We start from the raw sequence: 27,137 nt of genomic DNA on the forward strand, positions 1-27,137 counted from the left end.
CTACTCACAAAGTAAGGGATATTTGGCTTTCAGGTGAAATTTATGGAAAACGTAAAATGTTCAGTCTACAGTGATATTACATCATGAAAGTAGGGCATTTCAGTAGAAGCATGCAACAGTGATTGCCTCATCTCAAACAATTTTTAGAAACAAAAGCCAACACCAGTGGTGGTTATACCCCCACAAAAAATGTCAATGTCTCAAAAACTTGTCATGTGGCCCTGAGCATCAATTACAGCTGGACAACGACGTCTCATGCTGTTCACAAGTCGACTTATCTGCTGAGGCATGGGGTCCCACTCTTCTTGAAGGGCGGCCCTCAGGTCATTCAGGTTCTGGGGTACAGAGTTCATCCTGAAATTTCACCCACAAGCCAAATAGCCCTAACTTTTTCTGAGTAGTGTATAATAGACAAGGTTCCATGAAACAAAATCCCCAATGGCTGCTTAAATGAGAGCGCATTCATGAACACAGTCCTAGTCATTGTAATGGATAAAACTGTCCATATGCTTAGGTGTAAGGTGATACCTGGTGGGGGGCAACAGCAAAAATGCATTCCCATTATATCATCTGATGTCATACTATTACCGCATTTTTACCTAGGTTTTTGAGGAGGAAAATAAAACTTTTTTTTTTTAACCAAAAGGTGTGCTTTTGGTGGGGTTTAAACCAATGGTGGTCTGTGCATCACACTACTATGGGGGATCTGTGGATGGCACTGTTATGGTGGGGGCGGCGCAGGCACGTGACATCAGTGAGTTATGGCCCGCCCTGCTCTGCCTGCTAAAGGACATTTAGTAAGTAGTACAGATGGGGCTGGGGATCGGAACTTCAATTAAAGTTATTATAAAAGGTTTAGGTATTAAGGAAGTGAGTGAGCGGCGGGGCCGGAGTACAGTGACCGCACCGACCCCACATTGCATGACACCGGCCCCTCCTCCCTCCATCAGCATATGCATCGCAGACTGCGATGTAAAATGGCAGCATTCGCCCCATAAGATGCAGGGGCGTTTCCCCCCACTTTTTGTCTTATGGGGCGAAAAATATACAGTAAATACTATGTCTGTGGTCTTCTACTGCTTTATAGGCTCAACTTAGAGAATGAATATAATATATAACACATCTACACACACAAAGCCACAAACCTTCTTTAGCCGGTTCACTGCTTTTAGTTTCAGTCTTTTCGGCACTTTGCTGCTGCAGAGGTTTGTTTCGTTTGGAGCGCGGTCTTAAAGGAAGTGATGTTGCATTTTGCTCCACATGACGACTTTTGGCCTTGGCTTTAGCAGGCACATACAAGCTGTCATTGAGCTCCTCTTCACTACTACTGCTGGTGCTTTTCAATGACTGGTCATTGACTGGCTCCTCATTCTGTTCGAGGTTGCTGCCTGGTTTGGTTTGCCGAAAAGGTGTTATGTGTATGCTTTCCTCACAGAAAAAATCATAAGCATCACCTGAATTTAAGGACGTGTTAACTTTGTCTTTGGAGATTATCGGTTTGCTTGCACTCCTCTCTCGACTCTTTGATCTGTCTCTCGGTTTTGACTTTTCCCAAGGCTTTTTCAGCTGGACAGGACCTTGCCAATCTGTTTTGCCTTTCCTTACCTTTTCCCTTCCAGCGCGAGACTCTGATTTGCATTTAAGAGACTGAGATTGCTTTGGTTTGGGTTCAGGGGTTGAACTTGATATCTGAGAATGGTTTGTAAATGGAATAAATTCTTCTTTTGATGGGCTCTGATCAGGGTTCAAATCCATTACTCCATCATTACTACTTTTATTTAAGCATTCAGCAGGAATCAGCATTTCTTCTTCAGAAACATCACACCTGGGATTTAGAGTTGGCTCTTCCTCAAGTGACTTTATCATGGGCAATTCCTCTATACAGACGTTTAAGCTAGAGGCGCGGCGTCTTATAGACACATTTCTTAAAAAACTATTATTCTGTTCAGCTTCCGAATTTGGTTTCTCGAGATTCGACTTCGGTTGACTTGAGTTAGAAGCCCATGCTGGCAATTAAAGCAAACAAAAAAAAAAAAGTGAAAAATAATCATTTAGTCCACTATGAGTGCTAAATAAAGGCAGATTAGAACAATATAATATTAGTACAAATGAAAAACTTCTATTACATTATCTCAACCCCTTAGTGACCACGCACTTGGTGCATTCCAAAAGTTAGGCCTAGTTCACACGATCGTTTTTTTTTTTGCGAGTGTATGGGCCGTTTTTTTGTGTTCCGTATACAGAACCATTCATTTCAATGGTTCCGCATTAAAAACGGATTGTGTTCTGTAAGCATTCCGTTTCCGTATTTCCCTTCAGTCGAAAGATAGAACATGTCCTATTATTGCCCGCAAATCACGTTCCGTGGCTCCATTGAAGTCAATGGGTACGCAAAAAAATTAAAATAAAAATGGAACACCTACAGAAATGCATCCGTATGTTTTCTGTTTTTACGGAACCATCTATTGAAAATGTTATGCCCAGCTCAATTTTTTCAATGTAATTAATTACTGTATATAACCGTTTTTTCATCAATATACCTTTATAAGGCCTTATTTTTTGCAGGACAAGTTATAGTTTTTAATGCACCATTTTGGGTACATATACTCATTAACACCAGCTATCTGTCTTAAACACCCTTTGTTTACGTCAGTAAAAAGGTGTATTGGTGGTCACTAAGGGGTTAAGGTACCAAAATATAGACAGTGTACACACAAGACGGTCACTTAAAGGCATATTAACATTTGAACTCCATTGAGATGGCCACGTAGAAGAGGAGGTACTATTCTCAGACATAATATTTATGGGAAAGTGCTTATTTATTGGAGCAATTATGAACTAAAGGGGTTATCCAGGTATTGATAATTATAACCCATCCTCAGGGGGTGACACATGACCGTTGCAGCCAATCACAGGCCACAACTGTGACCTGCTCCCCTTGCACCAGGTCGACGGATGTTGTTCTCAGCATGACAGGGAGAGAAAGAGCCGGCCCAGGAGTAATAGACACGAGCTCCACCCTGGGAGGTCTGTCTTACTCCTGGATAACCCCTTTAAGTCTTAAATACAACTAAAGTAATATAAAGTTTACAGAAAATGTATTTCTCGTGCATGGCATTGGGGGACACAGCACCATGGGGACACAGCACCATGGGTATATGTCCAACTACCACTAGGAGGCACTAGACACAAAAAGTGTTGGCTCCTCCCAGGTGGGCTATACCCTCTCCACAGGCACGAGGCTATTCAGTTTTAGTCTAGTGTCCGTAGGAGGCAGACCTGTCCTGCTTTTTTGCAGGTTCTGCTGTTTATTTTTATTCTTTTTTCTTTTTTTCTCTCTTCCGCAGGTCGGTTTTTTCCACCGTTATACCTGCTGCAGGCTGGGGCTCCATCGTGTTCCACTTTAGTTGCCCCCCCCTGCGGGCGCGTACTTCGGTACCATCGCCGGTCACCCAGTCCCCACGGACTGCATCCGCAGTGGCTTGCCGGCATTCCCACGGTTCCCGTGTTGAGTCTGCCGAAGGGGTGACCGTGCTGCGCCCGAAGACATCGGATGGTGAGTATATCGGATGGTGAGTATACTCCCCTGTCCCTGTGTCCCTGCCCCAGGGTTAGGTTCCCTTCTGTGGCCAGGGGATGGGATCCACCTTAGCTGGGGGTCCTGGGGTGCCTCTTCTTTCCTCCTAGCCAACCCCCCCCCTCCTGGGGGGGTTTATATTCATGGTTTTTCCTCCCTTCTTTTCCCCCTCGGTTGGTCTTTTCTCTCCTCCCTGGCCACACAGTCTCTCCCTGGCTTCCCCACTACTTTAGTCCCCGGCTTCTGCCGGGACTAGGCCTCATCTTCTATGGCCTGTCCCCGGCTCCCAGGTGCTCCGTTTGCCCTGCTCTGCCTATCCCCAGGTGTCGCTTCTCCCCCCCTACCCTACTCACCTATTTTTATGGTCCAGTGGGCCCTCTGCCGGCCGCGGTTCACCCCGCCCCCCTTGCTCCATTCCCGGCCGCCTCATAAATCGAGGCCCCGGCTTTTGGGCCTGCTAGGCCGCAATCTTCCCGGCCCCTCCCCCTTGCTTCCCGGGCTTTTCTGAGACCCGCCCGGCCCTCGGGAGGAGCTATCTCCTCTCCCTTTCCTGGGCTAACGTGTTTTTTCTGTTGGAGGGGGTGGTTAACCCCTCGATTGCTTCATGTCCCCTGCAGCCCTACTGACCACCTCTTTTTAGGGAACGAGCTGCTGCTGCACCTCTTTGGGGGAAACACTGCGTCCGGGTCAGGATAGACAGCCTCTGCTGGCTGCTTTTTGAGCATCTCTTCTCCCAACAGCTCCTCGGTCGCCACGTGTTTTCACGTGCGTCCGCTGTCTACGATGGCTGCCATGTGGTCAGCCTGTCCCTGCTGGTGTGCAGTACCTCTTCCCAGATCCCATTGTTTTCCCTGAACAATCTTTTTGTGTCGGTTCCCCATGAATGGGTCCCTCCGTGTCAATGCCATGGGAACCTTGGCCGACTCTCCCTAGCAGTGTCGCTGGCACGCTACCAACCCAAATTGCGGCCACCTCTGCCCTCCAGGGTCCTCCCTGCAGATGGGGCATGCTCAGTTAGGGGTACCTGCACCCGGGTTCGGCGAGGGGTAGCTCACAGTACACCCTCGGGTGGTCTCGACGGGGTCCCACCCCTCCTCGGCATCCTCGGATCCCCCCAGGACAGGCCTGAGGCTGGTGACGAATCCTTCCTGTCACCCCATCCGTTGCCTCTGGGGACACCTCTGCACCGATTCCCTCGGAACAGAGCATCAGGCGGTCTTCCTCCATATAGAAGCCCTCTGGGAGGTCAAGACTACGTGCACAGAGGAACCTCGCCTACCTAAACAGGGTTGGTATCACCTCTAGTGGATTTTCGGATGGTGCTCCCCTGACCGCACAGGTATTCAACCGCACAGGTAAGGCAGCCGTCCCCGTGTTTAGCATACTGTGTCACCTACCCGGTGTCTGATACGTACGCCTTCTCCTTAACAGGGGGGTTCCTGCACCACTGCCATAGGCTGTCCCTGACAAGCCTTCCTGGTTCCCCTATACCAGGGGTTATCCTCTACACATTTGAGAGTGTTTCCGTGGGGTCCCCATCCTGGTGTTGGTGTTCGCCACTCTGCCTCATTACAGGGAGTTCCTGTTCTGGGCAAGCGGTTAGCTCGGCTATCGCCTCCTGTAGGCTGGTGAGTTAGGAGCACTTGTACAGCCGCCTTGCCCCTTTGCTTAGGTAGTGTACCTACAGAAGCCATTACTCCTGGCTGGCTCTATGGTGTTCCATACAGCACTATTTCTCCCTTCCGGGTGAGATATACAGGCCGCTTCAATTGCCGTTGCAATTGCACCTGTCTGTTTCCAGCCACTTTGCTCCTGTCATAGGTGGAGTACCTACACCATCTCCTGATGCTGTAGCCGATTCCCCTGGCTGGCGCTATGGTGTTCCATGCGACACTATTTCTCCCTTCCTGGCGAGAGATACAGGCTGCCTTTAATTGCCGCTGCAATTGCGCCTGTCTGTTCCCAGCCAATTTGCTCCCTTCACAGGTAGAGTACCTACGCCATCTCCGGTGCTGTAGCCGATACCCCTGGCGGGCTCTGTTGTGTTCCATGCGGCAACATTTCTCCCTACGGGCGGAATGTAGAGGCCACTTTCAATTGCCTTAGAATTGCCCCTGTCCGGTTCAGTTACCTGTCTGTTCCCTGCCGCCTTGATCCCTTAACAGGTGGAGTACCTGAGCCATCTCCGGATGCGGTAGCCGTTCCTCCTGTCCGGCTTTATGGTGTTCCATGTGGCATTTTCTTTCCTTACAGGACGAGATATTGAGGCCTCCTCCAATTGCCGTGGCCATTGCACCTACCTCATCATAGTGTGCACCAAACGGCCATCTTACTCCCTTCATGGGTAGAGTCCCTGAACCGTCTCCGATGCTGCAGCCGTTCAAACTGTCTGGCTTCTAGGGTGTACTATGCGGCCCTGTTTCTGTTGCCATTGCACCTACCTGATTGTGGTGTGCACCTGTCTTGTTCTTTGTGGTACCGTGCGGCCCTACTGGGTTCCATTCTTAACGCGGTTGCTGTTGCACCTCTCTGGGTCTAGGGTGCACCATGCGGCCACATTGCTTCGATCTTAAATGTAGCCTCTAACACGGCCATATTTCTACTTTACAGGTTGTGTACCTGTACCCTCCGAATGCTGTCTCATTCCCAGATGCTGTGGCTATGTTTCCACTCTCCTTAGTTGGCAACATGCAGCCACTTTACCCATATTTTAGGCGTGTGTTTGTAGTACCCCAAGCGCTGGGCCCTGTGGTGCGGTCTGTAGCTCAGACAGTTTCTGTATTACTGGGTGTTTTCTGCCCACGAGTTCTAATCTGTGCTGCGGTTGTTGGTTCCATCCATTTGGTTCTTCCATACATCTGCCACTCCTTTACTGTCGCGCTCATTGGTCTCCTTGTACCTCTCAAGGCACTGTCTGCACCAGGCCCCCTTCGTTCAGCATGTGCATGGTTACCATGTCTGGCAGGTGTGGGCCAGCCCAACCCCCACCTTGTCGGTCTACTGCTACTTCTGGTAGCTCCAGTATATGACCGATCTGTCTGATCCGGCGGGTGGTCCTCATTCAACCACGCTCCCTACTTCGTGGCCAGGTGGTTGTTGGCCTTTGTGCTGTAGTTGCTCTTGCCTTCTCTTTACGGTACTACGGTATGCTGTGCTCCGCGTTACCCCATGTTAAAGGGGAGTACTCGCGTTGTTTCCTGATTGCTGAGCGGCCCATTCCTGGTGAAGTACAAGGATCTCCACTGGATCTTCTACCTTGTTTGGACACGTAGCTGGTGGCATCGGCCGCGGTTGCGGTTTTCTGTCATCGCTGGATGTCCGCCACACGGAATCCTTCTGGGTCCACGGCTTTTATCATTGCTAGACGTCCTCCCTGACGGGTCAAGGACAGGACCTCTGAGCGCCACACACCTGTCTGATTTTTCAGCTGTTTGCTCTGGTATCGGACAGGGCCCCGTAGTTCCTTCTGGGTCCGGGTGTTTTCGGTATTCCCTTGTATTTTCTGCTTAGTTGTGCTACATGGCGAAGGGGCAGTCCTCTTGGACCTTGCCGTCGTCTGCACCTGTCTGGTACTTTCTCCCCCCTGGAAGTTTTCTGTATGCCGGTCGCAGCTGGTTTCTACATTTCTATGTAGGCTACCCCGGTTTTTTCATGGCGACTTCTGCATTCCTTATGCATATGGATGTCTGTCGTTTTGTGGTACATCCCGAGCTGCTGTACTTGCCCTCTCTGGGACAATGTTTAAGGTTTGCTGGTCAATATTCTTGGTACGGCTAGTTGTCCATGGCCAATGCCCCTTCCCCTATGGTGGTTTCTTTTCGCCTTTCCTGGATATTCTGGCTTGCGTTGTCTTCTGGTGGTTCAGCTCCTGTGAGCCCATACTGGGTACTCCTTTCGGGAGTCCCTGTTCATTTGAGGTCCTCTTTGGATTTGTGTCTCTTTTTTTCCACTCTCCCACGTCAAGTACCTGGTATTGAGTGGTTTAGTGCTGCGGTTTGCAGTTCCACCGTATGGTCTCCTTCGGGAGGGACCTCCTCCTGTTGTAGGACCTTTCCTCTTTAGGTTTTTTGGAGTGCTCTCCTTCTACTCCCATGTCTCTCAGTCCAGTGTGTCCTGCCGAGGTTGCCTGGCCTGTATCTGGCTTCTTTTTTCCATGATACTTCACATGCCAAGAGTTTCCTCTGGTCTTACGCTTCACGGTGATATCTTGTTTTCGGAGGCTTGTGCCTCGTCTCCTGTTTTTGGGGACGCAGGAGCTATCGTTCTTTTCCTGTTTTTTTACCTACAACCCCCTCCTTCTCCAGGGTTGGCGGTTTCCTCTAGCAGCCTTGGGTTTTCGCCTTTACATGGGGCGCTTAGCTTCTTTCCTGGCCTTGCGGTGAGGGGATTCCCCTCCCTTCACATGTGAGCCTTGCTATGGCTTCCCCCACTCGTTTGGTTTTCAGTGCTTCCCTGTTTCTTTTCTCCCCTGGCCTTTCAGGGGATGGCCACAGGTTTTTTGGGTCTGAGACAATGTAGAGCGTTGGGTAGTTTCACCACGCGGTGCTGTCCTAATTTTTTCTCCAGCCCTTGGCTGCGCTCTGTTTCCTTTTGCCACCTTCTTGCATTTGGGATTTTCTTCCAGTCATTTGTCCTGGGGTGCTGGCAGTCTTCCCTGCTTCTTCTGAGGTTTCTTCCTTGTTATGGAACCTCTTGCCCATCTCGTGTTTTTTCCCGTTGGGTCACATGGTTCTCCAGCACCTGTATGCCCAACCGGTGGCGCGTCTCTTCTTTTCCCTCCCTCAGGGACTGCTTTGGGACGTCCCATGGTGCTGTGTCCCCCAATGCCATGCACGAGAAAATTGGATTTTTTGTACTCACCGTAAAATCCTTTTCTCGTAGTAGGCATTGGGGGACACAGATCCCACCCTATGTTTTTTCTTCCGCTTCTCCGGGCTGGTCTCTTGATCTTTCCCGGTACGGGAGTTGTTGGTTCCTTGCCTTTCTTCTCTCTCCTACTGCTTTTGGTACAAACTGAATAGCCTCGTGCCTGTGGAGAGGGTATAGCCCACCTGGGAGGAGCCAACACTTTTTGTGTCTAGTGCCTCCTAGTGGTAGTTGGACATATACCCATGGTGCTGTGTCCCCATGGTGCTGTGTCCCCCAATGCCTACTACGAGAAAAGGATTTTACGGTGAGTACAAAAAATCCAATTTTGGGGGGGGGGGGGGGGGGGGGGGATTAACAGTACGTACTCAGATTGGGTCAGCGTTAATAGTAGGGTACCAGAGGGTCAATCATGGGTCCTATTCTCTGTAATACATTCATTCATGGTCTTCGGCATTTCACAGTAAAATAATCACTTTTGGCTGACAATACTAAACGATGTAAAGTAATAAGAGTTTTTTCAGGACTTGGATACTGATGACCTATCCTTAGGCCCTTAATGTCAGATCGATGTAAAATATGAAATGGACGGAGTCGGGCAGCTGGTGGCTGTGTCGTGGTACTGCAGCTCAGCTCTCATTCAAGTGGAGCCAGTTAGATCATGTGAACCCAATGAGACTTTCTGCATCTGCTGTGTAGACAGAGTCAGTTCCTCTATTCATTCCTACGAGACTGACATTAAGGCTCTCATAGGCATGAATAGAGAAAAACGACTTCCTGTCCACACAGCAGATGCTATGGGATCTAGTGAGTTTCACAGAGGGTAACAAACTGGCGAAAGTAATGGAAGAATATACATGACTAAAATCAATCCAACATGTGAGGCTACTTTCACACTCGCGTTCTGGCTTTCTGTTTCCGAGATCCGTTCAGGGCTCTCACAATCGGTCCAAAACTGATCAGTTTTGCCCTAATGCATTCTGAATGGAAAAGGATTCGCTCAGAATGCATCAGTTTGCCTCCGTTCAGTCACCATTCCGCTCTGGAGGCGGACACCAAAACGCTGCCTGCAGCATTTTGTTGTCCGCCTGACGAAACTGAGCCAAACGGATCCGTTCTGACACACAATGTAAGTCAATGTGGACGGATCAGTTTCCTCTGACAATAGATAAAGGATCCGTCTCCCAATGACTTTCAATGGTGTTCATGGCTATAGAAGATATAATACAACTGGATCCGTTCATGACTGATGCATGCGGTTGTATTATTGTAAAGGAAGCGTTTTTGCAGATCCATCACGGATCTGCAAAAACCGCTAGTGTGAAAGTAGCCTAAGTTAGGTAAAATAATATGAATACCAGCTTGCTTACAAATGCGGAGGACAAGAACATTTCTGGGATTGTCTCTTTAACAAGTTATTTTTCCCTTAAATAAGGAAAACTGGCAGGGAACCCTGCTGTGCAAAAGAAATGCTGTGGGGCACTTAAATATAGGAAGAGACCCCTATGACTCTTCTGCCTGTTCTGGGCTCATTATTAACCAGTTGGTGAACTGCGCTGTACATGTACAGTGCTGTGGACCACTATTTCAGGACCAGCGCTGTACATGTACAGCGCTCTGATTAGGCAGGGGCTGCACCCACTCCTTACAGCCGAACCCGTGCTGCATACGCCAGCATCGGTGGATACACAGATGCCGGCGTATTAACCCCTTATATGCCACGGTCAATGCTGACTGGGATTGCGGAGGGCACGGGCACCATCCCCCACCCCATCGGATCCCAGCACTGCGGTGACGGGGCCTGATGGCTGGTATGGCAGCCTGATGCCTTCTACAGGGATCAAGGCTTGCCTCCTACAAAAGCCTATGAGATCCAGTCCCTAGGCTGGGTCTCATAGGCACTCTGCCAGTGTAAAAGCTGACAGACAATGCATTACAATGCACAATGTATTGTAATTCACTAGAGATTATCAGACCACCAAAAGGTGGTATAGTTGGAAAAAAAAAAAAAAAAAAAGCCCAAAATACCTATTTTTTGGTCACCTTGTCTCACAAAAAATGTGACACTAAGTCCTCAAACAAGACTGTTGCCAGAAAAATAAAAAACATTATAATTACTTACCGGTAATTAAATTAAAGTCCATGACAGCACCAGGAGAGGGGATCCGCCTCCCAGGACAGGAAACCCACAGGTATAAATTAAAAGGAGCCATGTTAGGAGGTGTCCGAGGAGCGGATTTCAATTCATTGATGGTTGTCATAAGATGTTGGATATATTTATAATCTGTTTATGATCTGACTGCTACTGATGCAATTTATGTCAAATATTATATGATGTATGAGAACTTAAGGGGAAAAAGGAGACACCTCTTACTTGTTGTATCTTTTACAAAATATATAACAATAAAAATTATGTTTGATCAAATTTTTTTTTAAAAGGAGCCCCTCCCTCATTCAGTAGTTTCCAGAGACGAGACACCACCTTGGATCCATTCATTCTGTTTGGGCCAACCCAGCCTTCTCTTCTTCCTCGGTTAGCGTAAAATTTCCTTTTTTTTTTATGCACACCTTGCGAAAATAGAAACTAAGACCCATCACCAATAGTTTAGGAAACAGGAAAAGGAAGGCAATAGGGTGGGTGGGGGGGAATTAGAAGGGTGCTGTCATGGACTTCGTAAAATCAAATTAACGGTAATTATCATTTATCCCTACATCCTATGACAGCACCAGGAGATATCCCGGAGGGGAGGGGGGAGACCACAGCCTGAAGAACCCTACGCCCGAAAGAAAGATCAGACACCGCTGAGAGATTCAATCTATAGTGCCTGTAGAACGTTGAAGTAGAAGACCAAGTTGCTGCTTTGCATATGTCCTGTATGGAGGCTTCTGCTTTTTCTGACCATGAGGTAGAAACTGCTCAGGTACAATGGGTCGACCATCCGGAAGGAACAGGTTTCTGCATAGAAAGATAAGCTAGAGAAATAACCTGTTCTAGCTAAAGTTCCCTTACTAGCCGATTTCCCTTTGTTCTGACCGGAATACAAAACGAATAACGAAGACAATTTTCTTCAGTCTTTAGTAGCCTCCATATATTCTAAATCACATTTCCCAACATCCAAACAGTGAAACTCCGCCTCCCTCTGATTTTTGGGCTCTAGACAGAAAGAAGGGAGAATCACCTCCTGGGCTTTATGGAAGTCAAATACTACTTTTGGGAGAAACGCTGGATTGGGTCTAAGACAAATTCTATCTTCCTGAATGATAGTGTATGGAGGACTTATGGAGAGGGCTTGAAGCTCGCCTATCCTTCTAGCCGAGGTAATGGCCACTAGAAAAAGATACATTTCAAAGTCAGCATTTTGATTGGCAAGGTATCTATAGGCTTGAAAGGGCGTTTAACCATTGCCTGTAATACCAGACTGAGATCCCAAGGGGGCGTCCTAAGCATCCTAGAAGGGAGACTCCTGGATACTGACTTACCGAACCTAATAATCCAAGGATGACAAGCTAATCTGTAGTCAAACAAAACACTAAGGGCCGCCACTTGTACTTTTAACGTACTTCATGCTAAACCCTTCTCTACACCTCTCTGGAGAAAATCTATTGGAAGGGGATACCCCAACCCCGAAACGCGTCTGGTCAGACCCCCGAACCTATGTGAGTGCACCACATCTCCGGACCTATCTAAGGATATCGCGACAATCCAGTGAGAAGCTCCAGCTCGTAAGGTGAAGGGAGTAAAGCGTCACCGCTCGCATAAGCTAACCCACGTGGAGCAAACATCCAACGCGGTAAAGACGATATCTCCCTAACTGAAAATACAAACCTGAGCAAGCCTCTCCTGGACAGAAGAACTTATTCGCAGTCAAGACCAGAGATCCAACATACCGGTAAGACTGTTCTTATCTACAAAACCGGTATAGTAATCCAGCCAAGGGTGGCACACCACTCTAACCTAAACCCTGATCGCTAGCGGGACGCCGCCGGGTTAGGTACACAGTGTGCACCTATTGTCGATTACATATTTACAAACATCCTTTGATTACGAATTGCACAATGTACAGGCTATTGGTATCCAACAAATATTTTATTGAAGGATTTTACTGACGGCACTTTAAATCCCCCTCTCTTTGGATACATCGAGGGTTATTTTAGGACTGTGCTGGCTACAAATTATTTTATTCTCCACAGGTGGATCCACAATACTGTGTATGCTACAAAGTAACAGAGTTTATTTATTTTCCCTCAAGAAGATACATTACTATTGCGGAAGCTATAGACTACATCATTACTAACCGTTATCACCTCCACTGTCACCAATGCACTTTGTTCTTTATATTGCTGCTATTTTTACAATTTAGAGTACTGTTGGTGAATGTCCTAAATTAATCTATATTATAATCTATATTGTAATTTATATTGTAATCTATATTGTAATTTATATTGTAATCTATATTGTAAACTATATTGTGGCCTATACCCTAATATAATTTTATTCAACTTCGTTTTATCAGAATATTTACCAATTAAAGCATTTGTCCTCATATCCTAGGATAGTGATCAAACAGTTGTATATACCCCAAAATAGAACCAATGATGATGGCAACTCATCCTGCAAAAAATAAGTCTCAAAACAGCTCCATTCAGAGAAAAAAAATAAACCTATGGTTGTCAGAAAGTGTTGAACTGCTGTTGAGTAGCAACATGGTCCATACCGCAATCCAAAATATGCGCAGGAAAAGTCAAATATTGGTCTTTCCTGAACTCTGCAGCATACCCAAACAGAAGTTTACTGCCACATGACATTTCCATACCTAGTAGAATTTACCTAACAATTTAAAGGGAATGATTTCTCAGATGGCACACAGTGGGCACAGTTAATTGGGCTCTGAATTGCCATATGTGTTGAAAATTAGCAATTTTCATTTTGCACAGTCCCATGCTTGTAAATTTTTTGCAAAACACCTGTGGGTCAAAATACTCACTACACCCCCTAAAAAATATCTTGAGGGTGTAGTTTTCGATATAGGGTCAGTTTTCAGGGGTTCCATTTATTATTTCAGCCCAGAGCCTACAAAGTTGTCAGTGTGTAAATCACCACTGGGCCTCAAATGCACATGGTGCTCTTTTACTCCTGGGCCCCGTTGTATGCCAAGGCAAAAGAATAGGGCCCCATGTAGGGTGTTTAATAATAAGCAAGCTTGAGTTTCCCACTGCATATAGTGCTATGAATGAATTCTGCTAAAGACCTGTTGGGTCAAAATGCTCACTACGCCCATTGGTTTCTACAATAAGGTCATTTCTTGGGGTTTCTTTTTTATTTTACCTCAGACATTGTCAGTCAATGCTGTATAAATCACCAAACTAGGCCTCAAATGCACATAGCGCTCCTTCCCTTCTGAGCCTTGCTGTATGCCGATATAGCACTTTATGACCACATAAGGGATGTGGTCATAATTAAGAGAAAATAGGTAACAAAGTATGAGGTGATCTTCTTCCGTTACCAATTGTAAAAATAAAACTTTGGGCCTTTTCGCCGCCAAGGTTTTCTAAATTCTGTGAAATGCCTGTTGGGCCAAGGTGCTCACTACACCCCATTAAAAATTCCTTTGGGGGGGGTGGGATTCTGAAGTGGGATCACTTTTAGGGGGTGTCCACTGTAGGGGTACCTCAGAGCCTCTACAAATGCAACATGGTGCCTGAAAATTATTCTAGTAAAATCTGCCCTTGCTGTAGCACCTAGAGGCGCCGTCTTCTCACCCTTTGGCACGCCCATGTCCAGTTGATTGACGTCCTAGTTCTCCTATGTGCCCGTAAAATCCCACACCTGCGCCGTCCCGTTTAGCATTCGACGCAGGTGCAGCGAGTAAAGCCGGCAGCAGGAGAGCGTCCTTCACTCACTGCGCCAAATACTAAAGTGGACAGCGCGCGATTTTACGGGCACAGAGGAGAACTAGGACGTCAATCACCTGGACATGGGCGTGCCAAAAGGTGAGAAGACAGAGCCTCTAGGTCAGGCATCCTGAAACTGCAGCCCTCCAGCTGTTGTAAAACTACAACTCCTACAATGCCCTGCTGTAGGCTGATACCTGTAGGCTGTTCAGGCATGTTGGGAGTTGTAGTTTTGCAACAGCTGGAGGGCCGCAGTTTGAGGATGCCTGCTCTAGGTGCTGCAGCAATGCCCCAGTAGCACCTAGAGGTTCATTAGCATATTATAAAAGTCATTATGAGGGAACGGCGGCAGGCAGGCAGATACAGTCCTGATCAAAAAAAAGTTTAAGACCACTTGAAAAATGGCAAAAAAATATATATAATGTAAATTTCACAAATTCGCCGTTCAGTAGTTATAAAAGTAGTTTCACCCTCTGCTACCCACTGTGTTTCCTCATAAATCACCATGGCATCGACCTGTAGTTCTGAGCCCTTGTTAGCAACACACTGAGCGTGCTTGACCTATCAGTTCTCTAGCTAAATGTCTTGGGAAACAAAGTGAGTGTTAGCGTGCTGCTGATTACAGAGTAGTAGTAGTGTTCAGCTGTTTGAGAAGGCAGCGGCGCTCCACCAGCGCCGCGGCCTTCTCACTGTTTGCTGCAGGCCCAGTGACATCACGACTAGTATCACTGGCCTGGGGGGGGGGCTAAGCTCCTTCTCGCTGTTTACCGCTGGCCCAGTGACGTCACGACTTGTATTAACTGACCGGGGCTAAGCTCCATTCGAGTTAACGGAGCTTAGCCGCGCCCAGGCCAGTTGATACTAGTCGTGAAGTCACTGGGCTTGCGGTATACAGTGATAAGACTGTGGTGCTCCTGGAGCGCAGCTGCCTTCTCAAACAGGTGATCGGCGGGGGTTCCGGGTGTTGGACCCCCAGCAATCGGATGCTGATGATCTATCCAGAGGATAGATTATCAGTTTAAACAAACTGCAGAACCCCTTTAATGGGTTTATACCACCACATTTTGACCTAATTAGCTGTCAGACACTAGCGATCTGCTAGTGTCTGCTGTACCTAACCATGCTATTGTAATACCTTCCTCTGCAGCGGTTACCCTAAAAAAAAAAAAAAAAATGTATTGCTATGCAAATGAGCCTCTAGGTGCTATGGGGGCGTCTTTCCAGCACCTAGAGGCTCCGTCTACTCACCATGTCTGCCGCCCAGCTCGTCCCTCCAGCCCGCCCATCTCCTCTAGATTGACAGCCTCCATCGCGGCCGAATTCTCGCGCCTGCGCAGGTGCAGCGACTGTCAGACCACTCCCCGCTCCGGCATCTCCACTGCGCCGATGACGTCAGAGTGCTCCCAGGAACAGACGAGGCGCAGTGGAGGTGCGCAGGCAGCGATCTGACAGTCACTGCGCTGAATACAGACGCACACGGCGCAGGCGCTAGAATTCGGCCGTGATGGAGGCTGCCAATCTAGAGGAGATTAGCGGGCTGGAGGGACGAGCTGGGCGGCAGACATGGTGAGTAGACGGAGCCTCTAGGTGCTGAAAAGACGCCCCCATAGCACCTAGAGGCTCATTTACATAGCATTCATTTTTTAGGGTAAAAAAAAAATCCAATCAGCAGCCATTTAACCCCACATATTAGTAAATATGATGGGGTTATATGGCTGCTGTGCTCCTCTGCTCCTTCTTTTCATGTGCAGTAGTGACCCCGTCGCAGCCACCGCAAAGACGTGCCCGTAGAGCCCCTAGAATCCCAGAGGTGCTGGCAAACCCTGATTGGCAGTCCCCAACTTCAGCCGCACCTGTAGTTTTCCCTTTCACTGCCCAGTCTGGAGTTCGGGTTGAGACGGCTCAGATCGGTTCGGCCCTGGGATTTTTTGAGCTGTTCTTGACTGCGGAGCTTTTAGACTTAGTTGTGGCCGAAACAAACAGATATGCCACACAATTTATAACCGCTAACCCGGGAAGCTCTTATGCCCAGTCTTTCCGGTGGAAACCAGTCCAAGTTTCCGAAATTAAAACTTTTCTGGGCCTCCTCCTCAACATGGGCCTGACAAAAAAGCATGAATTGCGGTCATATTGGTCCACGAACCCGATTCATCACATGCCCATGTTCTCTGCTGCTATGTCCAGGACACGATTTGAGACCATCATGCGTTTCCTGCACTTTAGTGATAACACCGCCTCCTGTCCCAGGGGCCACCCTGCTTTTGACCGGCTCCACAAAATTCAGCCCCTCATAGACCATTTCAACCTGAAATTTGCAGATATTTATACCCCAGAGCAAAACATCTGCATAGACGAGTCCCTAATACATTTTACCGGGCGCCTTGGCTTCAAACAATACATCCCAAGCAAGCGCGCCCGGTATGGGGTCAAATTGTATAAGCTCTGTGAAAGGGCCACAGGCTATACCCACAAATTTCTGATCTATGAGGGAAAAGATCAGACCCTGGAGCCGGTCGGTTGCCCTGACTACCTGGGGAGCAGTGGGAAGACAGTTTGGGACTTGGTGTCACCCTTATTCGGCAAGGGGTACCATCTTTATGTGGACAATTTTTACACAAGTGTGGCCCTCTTTAGGCATTTGTTTCTAGAACGGATTGGCGCCTGTGGTACCGCGCGAACTAGTCGCGCGGGCTTCCCCCAACGGCTCGTTACCACCCGTCTTGCAAGGGGGCAGAGGGCCGCACTGTGTAACAAAGAACTGCTCGCGGTGAAATGGAGAGACAAGCGTGACGTTTACATGCTCTCCTCCATTCACGCAGACACGACAATCCAAATTGAGCGAGCAACCCGTGTCATTGAAAAGCCCCTCTCAGTCCACCACTATAACCTCCACATGGGAGGGGTGGACTTCAATGACCAGATGTTGGCTCCGTATTTAGTTTCCCGCAGAACCAGACGCTGGTATAAGAAGGTGTCTGTATATTTAATTCAATTGGCTCTGTACAATAGTTTTGTTCTCTACAGTAAGGCTGGGAGAACTGGATCCTTCCTCAAATTTCAGGAAGAGATCATCGAGTACCTCCTGTATCCAGGAGGTTCCGTGGCCCCATCCACCAGTGTAGTTAGCTGTCTACACGAGCGACATTTCCCCAGTGTCGTTCCTGGTACCTCAAACCGACCGCCACCCCGAAAAAGATGTCGTGTCTGTAGCAGGAGTGGAATAAGGCGTGACACCCGCTATTTCTGTCCTGACTGTCCTGACCACCCTGCCCTATGCTTTGGAGAGTGTTTCCGGAAGTACCACTCACAGGTACACTATTAGCATAGGGATCATCTCACCAGGATAGGCACACAGGGCTATTAGGGCCCATTCACTCACAGCTGCTGCAAACGTCTCCTTTCACATGGGACAAAGTGCATAACGCACTTCGCCACATCTTTGGGCGATTTGCGCTTTGCACATTGACCCATGCGGAAGAAGAGGTTTGTTCTATAAAGGTAAAAAAAAAAAAAAAAAAAAAAAAAAAAAAAAACACCAGTAAGCAAACACGTTAATGTTTAGTTCAAAAAGTTAAAGTTACATGTTCTGTTCCAAAGTTAATAAAATTATTGCGTTGTGGCCTGTTTTTTTCTCTTTTTTTGTCTTTTTACCTTCCAAGTGGACCAACCGATCTACTAGCTGCAGCACCGATGTGCATTCTGACAGAAGCATTGTGCTGCTGTCAGATTACACGCAAGTCGGTGTATGCGGCGCTGCAAGACGGGATTTTCTCCTCTGCAGTGACAGATACGTTTGCCGAGGCATACGAGCTGAGGAGGAGGCGGCGTTCCTATGCTTTGGCAAACACTTTGTATATATATATATATATATATATATATATATATATATATATATATATATATAAAAAAAAATAATCCCGGCAATGATTTATTCATCCACATCGATTGATGCGAATGGAGATATCTGGTTTGCCAGGGCATACGAGCTAAGTGGGTATGGATGTAGGGCGGAGCTCCTATGTCCTGGCAGACGCCTTTCCCCTCCATTTTTTTTTTTTGGGCAGAGATTTTTTCATCCACATTGATCGATGCGAATGAAGAAATCTGTGCCGTTCATTTTTTTCTTTCAGCCCAGAGGCTGAACGGAAAAAAAAAAAATCTCATTACCTGTATGCTCAATATAAGGAGAATAGCAGAAACTCCTAATGCTGGCCATACATGTAATGATTGCGGAGACCCTCAAATGCCAGGGCAGTACAAACACCCCACAACTGACCCCATTTTGGAAAGAAGACACCCCAAGGTATTTGCTGAGGGGCATATTGAGTCCATGAAAGATTTAAATTTTTGTGCTAAGTTAGCGGAAAGTGAGACTTTGTGAGAAAAAACGAAAAAAAAAAAATCAATTTCCGGTAACTTATGCGAAAAAAAAAAAAAATTCTAGGAACTTGCCAGGCCCCTCATTGGATACCTTGGGGTGTCTTCTTTCCAAAGTGGGGTCACATGTGGGGTATTTATACTGCCCTGGCTTTTTAGGGGCCCTAAAGCGTGAGAAGAAGTCTGGGATCCAAATGTCTAAAAATGCCCTCCTAAAAGGAATGTGGGCACCTTTGCGCATCTAGGCTGCAAAAAAGTGTGACACATCTGGTATCGCCGTACTCAGGAGAAGTTGGGGAATGTGTTTTGGGGTGTCATTTTACATATACCCATGCTGGGTGAGATAAATATCTTGGTCAAATGCCAACTTTGTATAAAAAAAATGGGAAAAGTTGTCTTTTGCCAAGATATTTCTCTCACCCAGCATGGGTATATGTAAAATGACACCCCAAAACACATTCCCCAACTTCTCCTGAGTACGGCGATACCAGATGTGTGACACTTTTTTGATGCCAAGGTGGGCAAAGGGGCACATATTCCAAAGTGCACCTTTCGGATTTCAACGGTCATTTTTTACACATTTTGATTGCAAAGTACTTCTCACACATATGGGCCCCTAAATTGCCAGGGCAGTATAACTACGCCACAAGTGACCCCATTTTGGAAAGAAGACACCCCAAGGTATTCTGTGAGGGGCATGGTGAGTTCCTAGAATTTTTTATTTTTTGTCGCAAGTTAGTGGAATATGAGACTTTGTAAGAAAAAAATAAAAAATAAAAATCATCATCATTTTCCGCTAACTTGTGACAAAAAATAAAAATGAACTATGAACTCACTATGCCCATCAGCGAATACCTTAGGGTGTCTACTTTCCAAAATGGGGTCATTTGTGGGTTTTTTCTACTGTTTGGGCATTGTAGAACCTCAGGAATCATGACAGGTGCTCAGAAAGTCAGAGCTGCTTCAAAAAGCGGAAATTCACATTTTTGTACCATAGTTTGTAAACGCTATAACTTTTACCCAAACCATTTTTTTTTTTTGCCCAAACATTTTTTTTTTATCAAAGACATGTAGAACAATAAATTTGGCAAAAAATTTATATATGGATGTCGTTTTTTTTGCAAAATTTTACAGCTGAAAGTGAAAAATGTCATTTTTTTGCAAAAAAATCGTTACATTTTGATTAATAACAAAAAAAGTAAAAATGTCAGTAGCAATAAAATACCACCAAATGAAAGCTCCATTAGTGAGAAGAAAAGGAGGTAAAATTCATTTGGGTGGCAAGTTGCATGACCGAGCGATAAACGGTGAAAGGAGTGTAGTGCCGAAGTGTAAAAAGTGCTCTGGTCATGAAGGGGGTTTCACCTAGCGGGGCTGAAGTGGTTAATGCAGTTTTTCAAAAATTACGTTACTTAACCTCTTTAAAGTTGTATTCCGGTAACCTTTGGTGAGACAACCCCCTTTTAATCACTAGTCAGAAAATATCAGATTTTTTTTTAATATACTGTACTTTGTATTTCAACGTCCCAGGAAGAGGATTTAGAAAGTTTCTGGGTCCTAATTTCCCAAGTCACCCACAGTGATGGCCAACTTTTCCTCTAGGAGTTAGCCTATATGAGCTGGCAGTTTTTAAAATAGGAAATGAAGGCTATGTCTAACCTTTAGATTCTTCCAGACGATTTCTTCTGCCAGGAACTGATCCTCTCTGTAACACAGGGTTAAAATTCCTCTGTGCATCCGTGGCTGGCTCAGACATCTGTACCCTGTGATGGAAGGAACAACGTAAAAGCAACAACATAAATACAAAAGATTATTCTTAAAAAAACCCTAAGGCTACTTTCACCTTAGTGGGCTGTTCCAGCAGAACAGCCTGCCGGATCCGTGCTGCCGACATGTCGTAGTTTTATTCCGGCCGCCTCTCGGCACGTTTGCTGTGCTGTCGCCGGACCTCCGTTCCTTCTCCCATTATAGTCAATGTGGCCGGGGCGGACCTCCGGCGTCACGTGCACTAGTGGCAGCACGGATCCGGCAGGCCGTTCACCCTCCGGTTAATGTGAAAGTAGCCCAAGACTAACTGTTGTTTTGGTTTACTTTTAATACAGTGTAGGGTGATTTTTTTTTTTTTTTTTTTTTTTATGTACTTTGAAGAAAGGTTTCTTTCTACAAAAAAATAATTAAAAAAAAAAAAAGGGAGAAAAAGGGTCTCCTCAGCAAATCTCTAACAGCATTGGTAAGGAGAGTCTGTCTTCAGTCTGCAGAGGAGGCCTGTGTGTAACAGAGGCTCCCAGCCACCTCGTCACTACCCCGACTATGGACATGTGTCCTAACCATCACTGCCCATCTCCGTGCCTATCTGACTTGTTACACACAGGTGTCTTCAGCACTCAGTAAAATACTGAAGACTGACTCTCTATAGTAACGCTCAGTTACATGTGTGATAGAAGACTTCAGCGCCTTCAGACCTGCCCCTGCTGCTTCTGGTCCCCTGTAAGCCACAAGTGTGTAGCCATTCACTGGTCTTAATGTGTCCCCTAACTGGCACATGATTGCTCAGGCCAGTGAATGGCTCAATGCAATGACAGATGAGACGTCACACTTTCGGTCTACAGGGGGACCAGAAGCGGTGGAGATGGGACAATTGGCATTGCAACAAGAGAGATGTTATTGTACACCCATTCTGGCCATTATTTCATTTTGCTTTTGAGGTCGGACAAACCCTTTAACTTTTTCAGTCAGACCATCACTGTGACCTAGAGAGCCTCCTGTACTACTCCTTACACTATCCAACACAATGCTGCTCTGAGGCCATCTTCATCTGGTCCGTCAAGAAAACAATAGAGCTGTTCTATTGTTAGCCCAATTCTACATCTACTAATAGGATGAGGATTACCTTTCAGATAACATCCTTCCCTTAAAGCAGCAGTGGGTTACATAACTACATAGGAGGTTTTAGCATTTCTGTTGACTGCTACAGAAACATAAAATGCTGCATTTAATTTGCAATGTCATATTACTGCCGAAATGAAAAGCTTAAATATTTTCTATATGAATAAGGAGTTAAAGAAGTGTCCATTCTAGCATAGAAAATCAAGTAAACAAACTCACAAAGGTTCAGAAGGCAGAGTAGTGCGTTTCACCTCCACAGATGCTGGGGTACTTGTCGGAATCTAAAATTAAGACCATAAATTATCAAAATCAAGTTTGGTTTTATAGTTAGAAATATTTTTTTAACTTCATTTTCTGGAGTCAAGACCATTTCACTTTTCACAACCAGTTATTACATCAGCCGACTTGCTTTACGTGAAGCAGGACTCCGGCAAACGGGTCCGGCTAAGGGACTTGGTCATACTCACTCCATCGCTGCAACACAAGGCATGTGCAGGGCCAAGCAGGTCCACTGTCTCCACCAGATTGTGAGTGATTTTGGAAATTATTTCCTTCAAGGATGCCAATTTTGCCTAGGAAAAGGAAAATTAGAAAATGTGTGGCATCAGGAAATCACCATGCAGTTCACATTTGGCTAGCTCATTGTGTAGACAGCACATATAGCGGAGCCAGGACACAAATCCCAGGCTTCAGGTCCACTATACCGGACTGGACTTTATCACTTAAAGGGGTTCTGCAGTTTTTTTAAACTGATGATCTATCCTCTGGATAGATCATCAGCATCTGATCGGCGGGGGTCCGACACTCGGGACCCCCGCCAATTAGCGGTTTGAGAAGGCAGCGGTGCTCCAGCAGTGCCGTGGCCTTCTCACTGTTTACCTCTGGCCACAGTGACGTCACGACTAGTATCAACTGGCCTGGGCGCGGCTAAGCTCCGTTAACTCGAATGGAGCTTAGCCCCGGTCAGTTAATACAAGTCGTGACGTCACTGGGCCAGCGGTAAACAGCGAGAAGGCCGCAGCACTGCTGGAGCGCCGCTGCCTTCTCAAACAGCTGATCAGCAGGGGTCCCGGGTGTCGAACCCCGCCGATCAGATGCTGATGATCTATCCAGAGGATAGATCATCAGTTTAAACAAACTGCAGAACCCCTTTAACTATAATAGCTTGCTGTGCATTCACTCCAGACTCCTCCCAGGAGCTTATTAACCTTATCCTGGAGGGAGGGGAGTAATAGTACTTACATGAGACTAAGTTGGAGAGGATGATGTAATTTACATGGGACTGTATGTTGAAGGGGGCCAAACAGAAGGGAAAGATGTTATTTAGACTAATAATGGCGCCCTTGCATAAATACCCACCACGTATGGCTCGTTCACACCACCGCTATTTATTTCTGTTCTACTCCATTAGATGAGCAGAACGACGGAAAAAAAACGCAAGTTCTGGATAGGGCGCATAACAGAGGAACGGAGCTGAACAGACCCCATTGACTATGACTAGATCCGTTCAGTTTCTGTCTTTTTACCAGACAAAAAAGTCCTGCGCACAAGGCTTTCTGTCTGGTCTTGTTGACTGAATCTGTGACAGAGGCCCTGAACGGAGTCTCCAACGCAGATGTGAACAAGTGTAGGCCTACGTATTATGAATTTGTATAACTGCAAGGTTCGTACGCCTCAAAAATGGAAGGAGTAGTTCCAGAATAAAAAAGTAGTGCGACCTCTGGCCACGAACAATGATTTTATGTGCTGCATGTTAAACCCACCAGAGCACACACAGTCCCGATACTGCAGACGACGACTATCACACTCACGTCTGATGAATTACTCTCTCGCTGCATGTTCAGCTTCTTCCGTAGAATAAAGTTCTCAAACATCAGCCTCTGGTGCTCTCGCTTTAAATGAAGAATAAGATCCTGAGCCTGCCTGGTCTTACATTTTTCTGCTTCAACAGCCAGGGCGAGGGATTTGTTATTCGCCTGGAGACTCTTCACCGTTACAGAGCTGTTGTCTGGGCGGACAAAAAATAAAAATATTAAAACATCATTCACCACGTGTGTCCCCCTTCCCCCCTGGAAGGTACAGTTCTTACTGATTATCTTGACTTTGGTGGATAAAGCCTTACTGACAGTGGCCACCTTTGCCAGCTTCTTTGTTCGCTTCTCTTTCATGCGCTCCTTTATGTCTTCCAGGCTGTCTAGAAAGCTCTTCTTCACACACCGTTCTTGAACCATCTTCTCAGAGGCTCAAGTGCACTGCTACATCAGAAAGGAAAAATCCCCGATCAGACAATTCTCAAAAGAAACGCAAATCATCGCCTTCCAGCATAACCAAACGGGTTGTCCCATCTGGACATTTACAGCTTTTCCATAGGATATGCCAAAAAAACGTCTGACAGGTGAGGGTCCCCAAAGTAAGACCTGCAGCTATCTCAAAGGGGTTGTCCGGGCTTTTAATACTGATGAGCTATCCTCAGGATCCGGCACCAACACCGATCAGCTGTATGAAGATGGTGGGCGCAGTATACAATTATTGTAGCAATCGAGTATTCTATCGATCATTTTTTTTTTACGATTACTCGAGTACTCTAAAAAGAGAAAAATAATTAATAGACTGTTTTTCTTTATAAAAACTCATCCGACCCCCTGCCATCAGTCCCCAACACCCTTCGCTACCCCCTGTGCAATCAGCTCAAATGCATCAGTTACCGCCATCAGCTCCCCCCTACCCAGTGCCATCAGCTGTCCCCCACCCTAGTGCCTTCAGCTCCGTTCCCCCAGTGCCATCAGATCAGCCCTCCATGCCATTCATTGCTGGCTGTCCCCCTTCAGTGCCAGTTAAAGAGGTTATCCCCATCTTAGACAATGGGGGTATATATCGCTAGGATATGCCCCCATTGTCTGATAGGTGCGGGTCCCACCTCTGGGACCCGCACCTACAACGAGAACGGAGTCGGGGAGAGTTGTGGCTGGAGGACCCCGGGTTTCCCAGGGTCCGACCACCACCAGGCACAGCTCCCCGCCTCTCCCATTGAAGTGAATGGGAGCGCACCGCACATGCGCGGCCAACGCTCCCATTTATTTCTATGGGGCCGACGGAAATAGCCGAGCCAGCGCTCGGCTATTTTCGGCGGCTCCATAGAAATCAACGGAGGGCGGCTGCGCATGCGCAGTGCGCCCTCCTCCACTTTCTCTGCTCCGTTCTCCTTGTAAGTGCGGGTCCCAGCGGTGGGACCCGCACCTATCAGACAATGGGAACATATCCAAGCGATATGCCCCTATTGTCTAAGATGGGATAACCCCTTTAAAACCAAGAGAACCCCTATACAATGTACAGCGCTGTGCTTGGTGAGCACAGAGAAGGCGGCGGTCACAGCAGCGCCAGTGTCTTCTCAAACAGTTGATCGGCAGGGACGCTGGACCTCCCCACAGATCAAATACTGATGAGGATGGGTCATCAGTTTTAAAGTTTTGGAAAACCCTTTTAAAGGGGTTCTCTGGGTGTTTTTTTCTACTTACCGTATGGTGATAACCTGTAGAGCTTAGGGTACTTTCACACTAGCGTTTTTCTTTTCCGGCGCCGAGTTCCATCCTAGGGGCTCAAATCCGGAAAAGAACTGATCAGTTTTATCCTAATTAGTGTTGAGCGAACTTTTGTTTTAATTCGGCGCCTAAAGTTCGGGTTATCGAAAAATCGCATTAAGGATTCTGCTACCACGGACCATGTCCATAACGCGAATCCATAACGCGATTCTTCGATAACCCAAACCCGAACTTTAGACGCCGAACTTAAAACAAAAGTTTGCTCAACACTAATCCTAATGCATTCTGAATGGAGAGTCCGTCTCTCAGGATGCATCAGGATGTCTTCAGTTCAGTCTTTTTGACTGATCAGGCTTTTCAGAAAACCGTAGCATGCAGTATTTTTACCTCCGGCCAAAAATCCTGAACACTTGACTGAACGCCGGATCCGGTCTTTTTCCCATTGACTCGCATTAACGCCGGATCAGGCGCCGTGTGTTCAGTCAAAACGGATCCGGCTTTTGCAGGTTAAACCCGAAAAATGTGAATAAAAAGTTAAAGTCCATAAATGGCGGATCCGTTTTTTCCAATGCATTTTTTCATTGTGATCAAAATCCTGATCAGGATTCAAATGTAATCCGGAAAAAACGTGCGAAAACGGATCCGGCAGGCAGTTCGTGTCGGAATTGAACGCCGGATTTAAACAACGCTAGTGTGAAAGTAGCCTAAGCTCTTCTCCACAGCACTTACCCTGCCTTGCTCCCTCATACCCACCATCTATGCCGCTTGCTGTGGGCTCTTCCTCACGGGGCCCAACCGGATGTGGGCGCTTCTTTTCCCGTTCGGACTATAATGTGATCCTACCAGGGCACTGCTCTGACTACCACACCCATGAGGGGCTCTCCTTGTATACGAGCAGTATAGTGCAGCATCTGTTATGTGTAGGTCTCCTGCTATCTGCTCGTCCCACCCCTGAGTTACGTGCGCTGAACGGAGAAACAGCGACTGATTGAACTACAGCTTGGACGCGCAGACTACCGGCCAGCACAGTAGTAACTCCACAACAGACTCGCCTGTACCACTGTGCCCACCACACACCAGTTACTGCTACAACAACCTCCGGCACAAGGTGCCACCTACAGCCTGGGCATGCACCTATGCCAGCCTGCGCTGCCCCATACAACATCTTGCTATGGAACAAATATAGTCAGACATCAGCCTGGAGAACAGATCACAGACAGTTTGGGATTAGGCCAGCACCTAGAAGGGCATCAGATTGGCATAGAGATGGGCACAGGGCGCCGCCGTATATGCCAAGCCTCTTGTGGCCAGAATACAATCCATTACACAAGAGGCTGGAGACTACAACTCTCAGCAAACTCTGCCAGGTACGGGCTGTGGTGCAGATACCGGGAGTAACAGACGCTGCACCCGCACCGCTCCGTCCTCCCCTCGGTCAGTCCAGGGGTTACCTGTCCGGTGTGGACGCCGATGTCACCCAGCGCTCCTGCCTGGCCTGTAGGAGGGAACACAACACACAGCCCAGGGAGAAAAGACGTCAGTTCAAACGTGTGCGCCGCGCACTAGGATTCGCTGAATAGCGTGTACCACGTGATCAGAGCGAGTATGACCCTCTAAGCCGGAAGTTATTACTGCGGATACGGCCTGGCGCCATATTTGTTGTGGGCACAGAACCACTGCTGTCGTTTGAAACGGTGTATATAACTAACTGTAGCTGGTGAGTCTGCAGTGTTTTCAATAAACTGTGTGGTTATATACAGTTAGTTATATACAGTTACTCCAAAAGAAAAATAGATTCCAGCTCCTCTTAAAAAGTAATATTTAGTAGCTTCAGATTAAAAACCAGACATCATCAAGGTAGAGAAAAATATATGCAATTCACAGTGACGCGTTTAGGGCAGCAATTAAAGGGGTTGTCCAAGTTATATTTATTGATGACCTATCCTCATAGGATAGGTCATCAATATAAGATCGACGGGGGTCCGACACCCCCGCCGATG

General features: G+C 47.0%; 1 protein-coding gene across 2 annotated transcripts in view; it reads right to left on the reverse strand.

Moving 5' to 3' along the window:
• Positions 1–26,688, reverse strand: part of SGO1 (shugoshin 1) — a 37,692-nt gene extending 11,004 nt beyond the window's left edge. For both annotated transcript variants that reach the window (XM_044293634.1, XM_044293633.1), the window contains exons 1-7: positions 26,589–26,688; positions 23,688–23,853; positions 23,410–23,606; positions 22,066–22,170; positions 21,818–21,879; positions 20,372–20,475; positions 1,146–2,006 (exon numbers count right to left, since the gene is read on the reverse strand). In XM_044293634.1, coding sequence (XP_044149569.1) covers positions 1,146–2,006; positions 20,372–20,475; positions 21,818–21,879; positions 22,066–22,170; positions 23,410–23,606; positions 23,688–23,829 — 1,471 coding nt within the window. In that variant the 5' untranslated portion in view covers positions 23,830–23,853; positions 26,589–26,688. The remainder of the gene's footprint in view (positions 1–1,145; positions 2,007–20,371; positions 20,476–21,817; positions 21,880–22,065; positions 22,171–23,409; positions 23,607–23,687; positions 23,854–26,588) is intronic.
• Positions 26,689–27,137: the final 449 nt, after the last annotated feature.

Source organism: Bufo gargarizans, chromosome 5, assembly GCF_014858855.1.
Source record: "Bufo gargarizans isolate SCDJY-AF-19 chromosome 5, ASM1485885v1, whole genome shotgun sequence".
Lineage (NCBI taxonomy): Eukaryota > Metazoa > Chordata > Amphibia > Anura > Bufonidae > Bufo > Bufo gargarizans.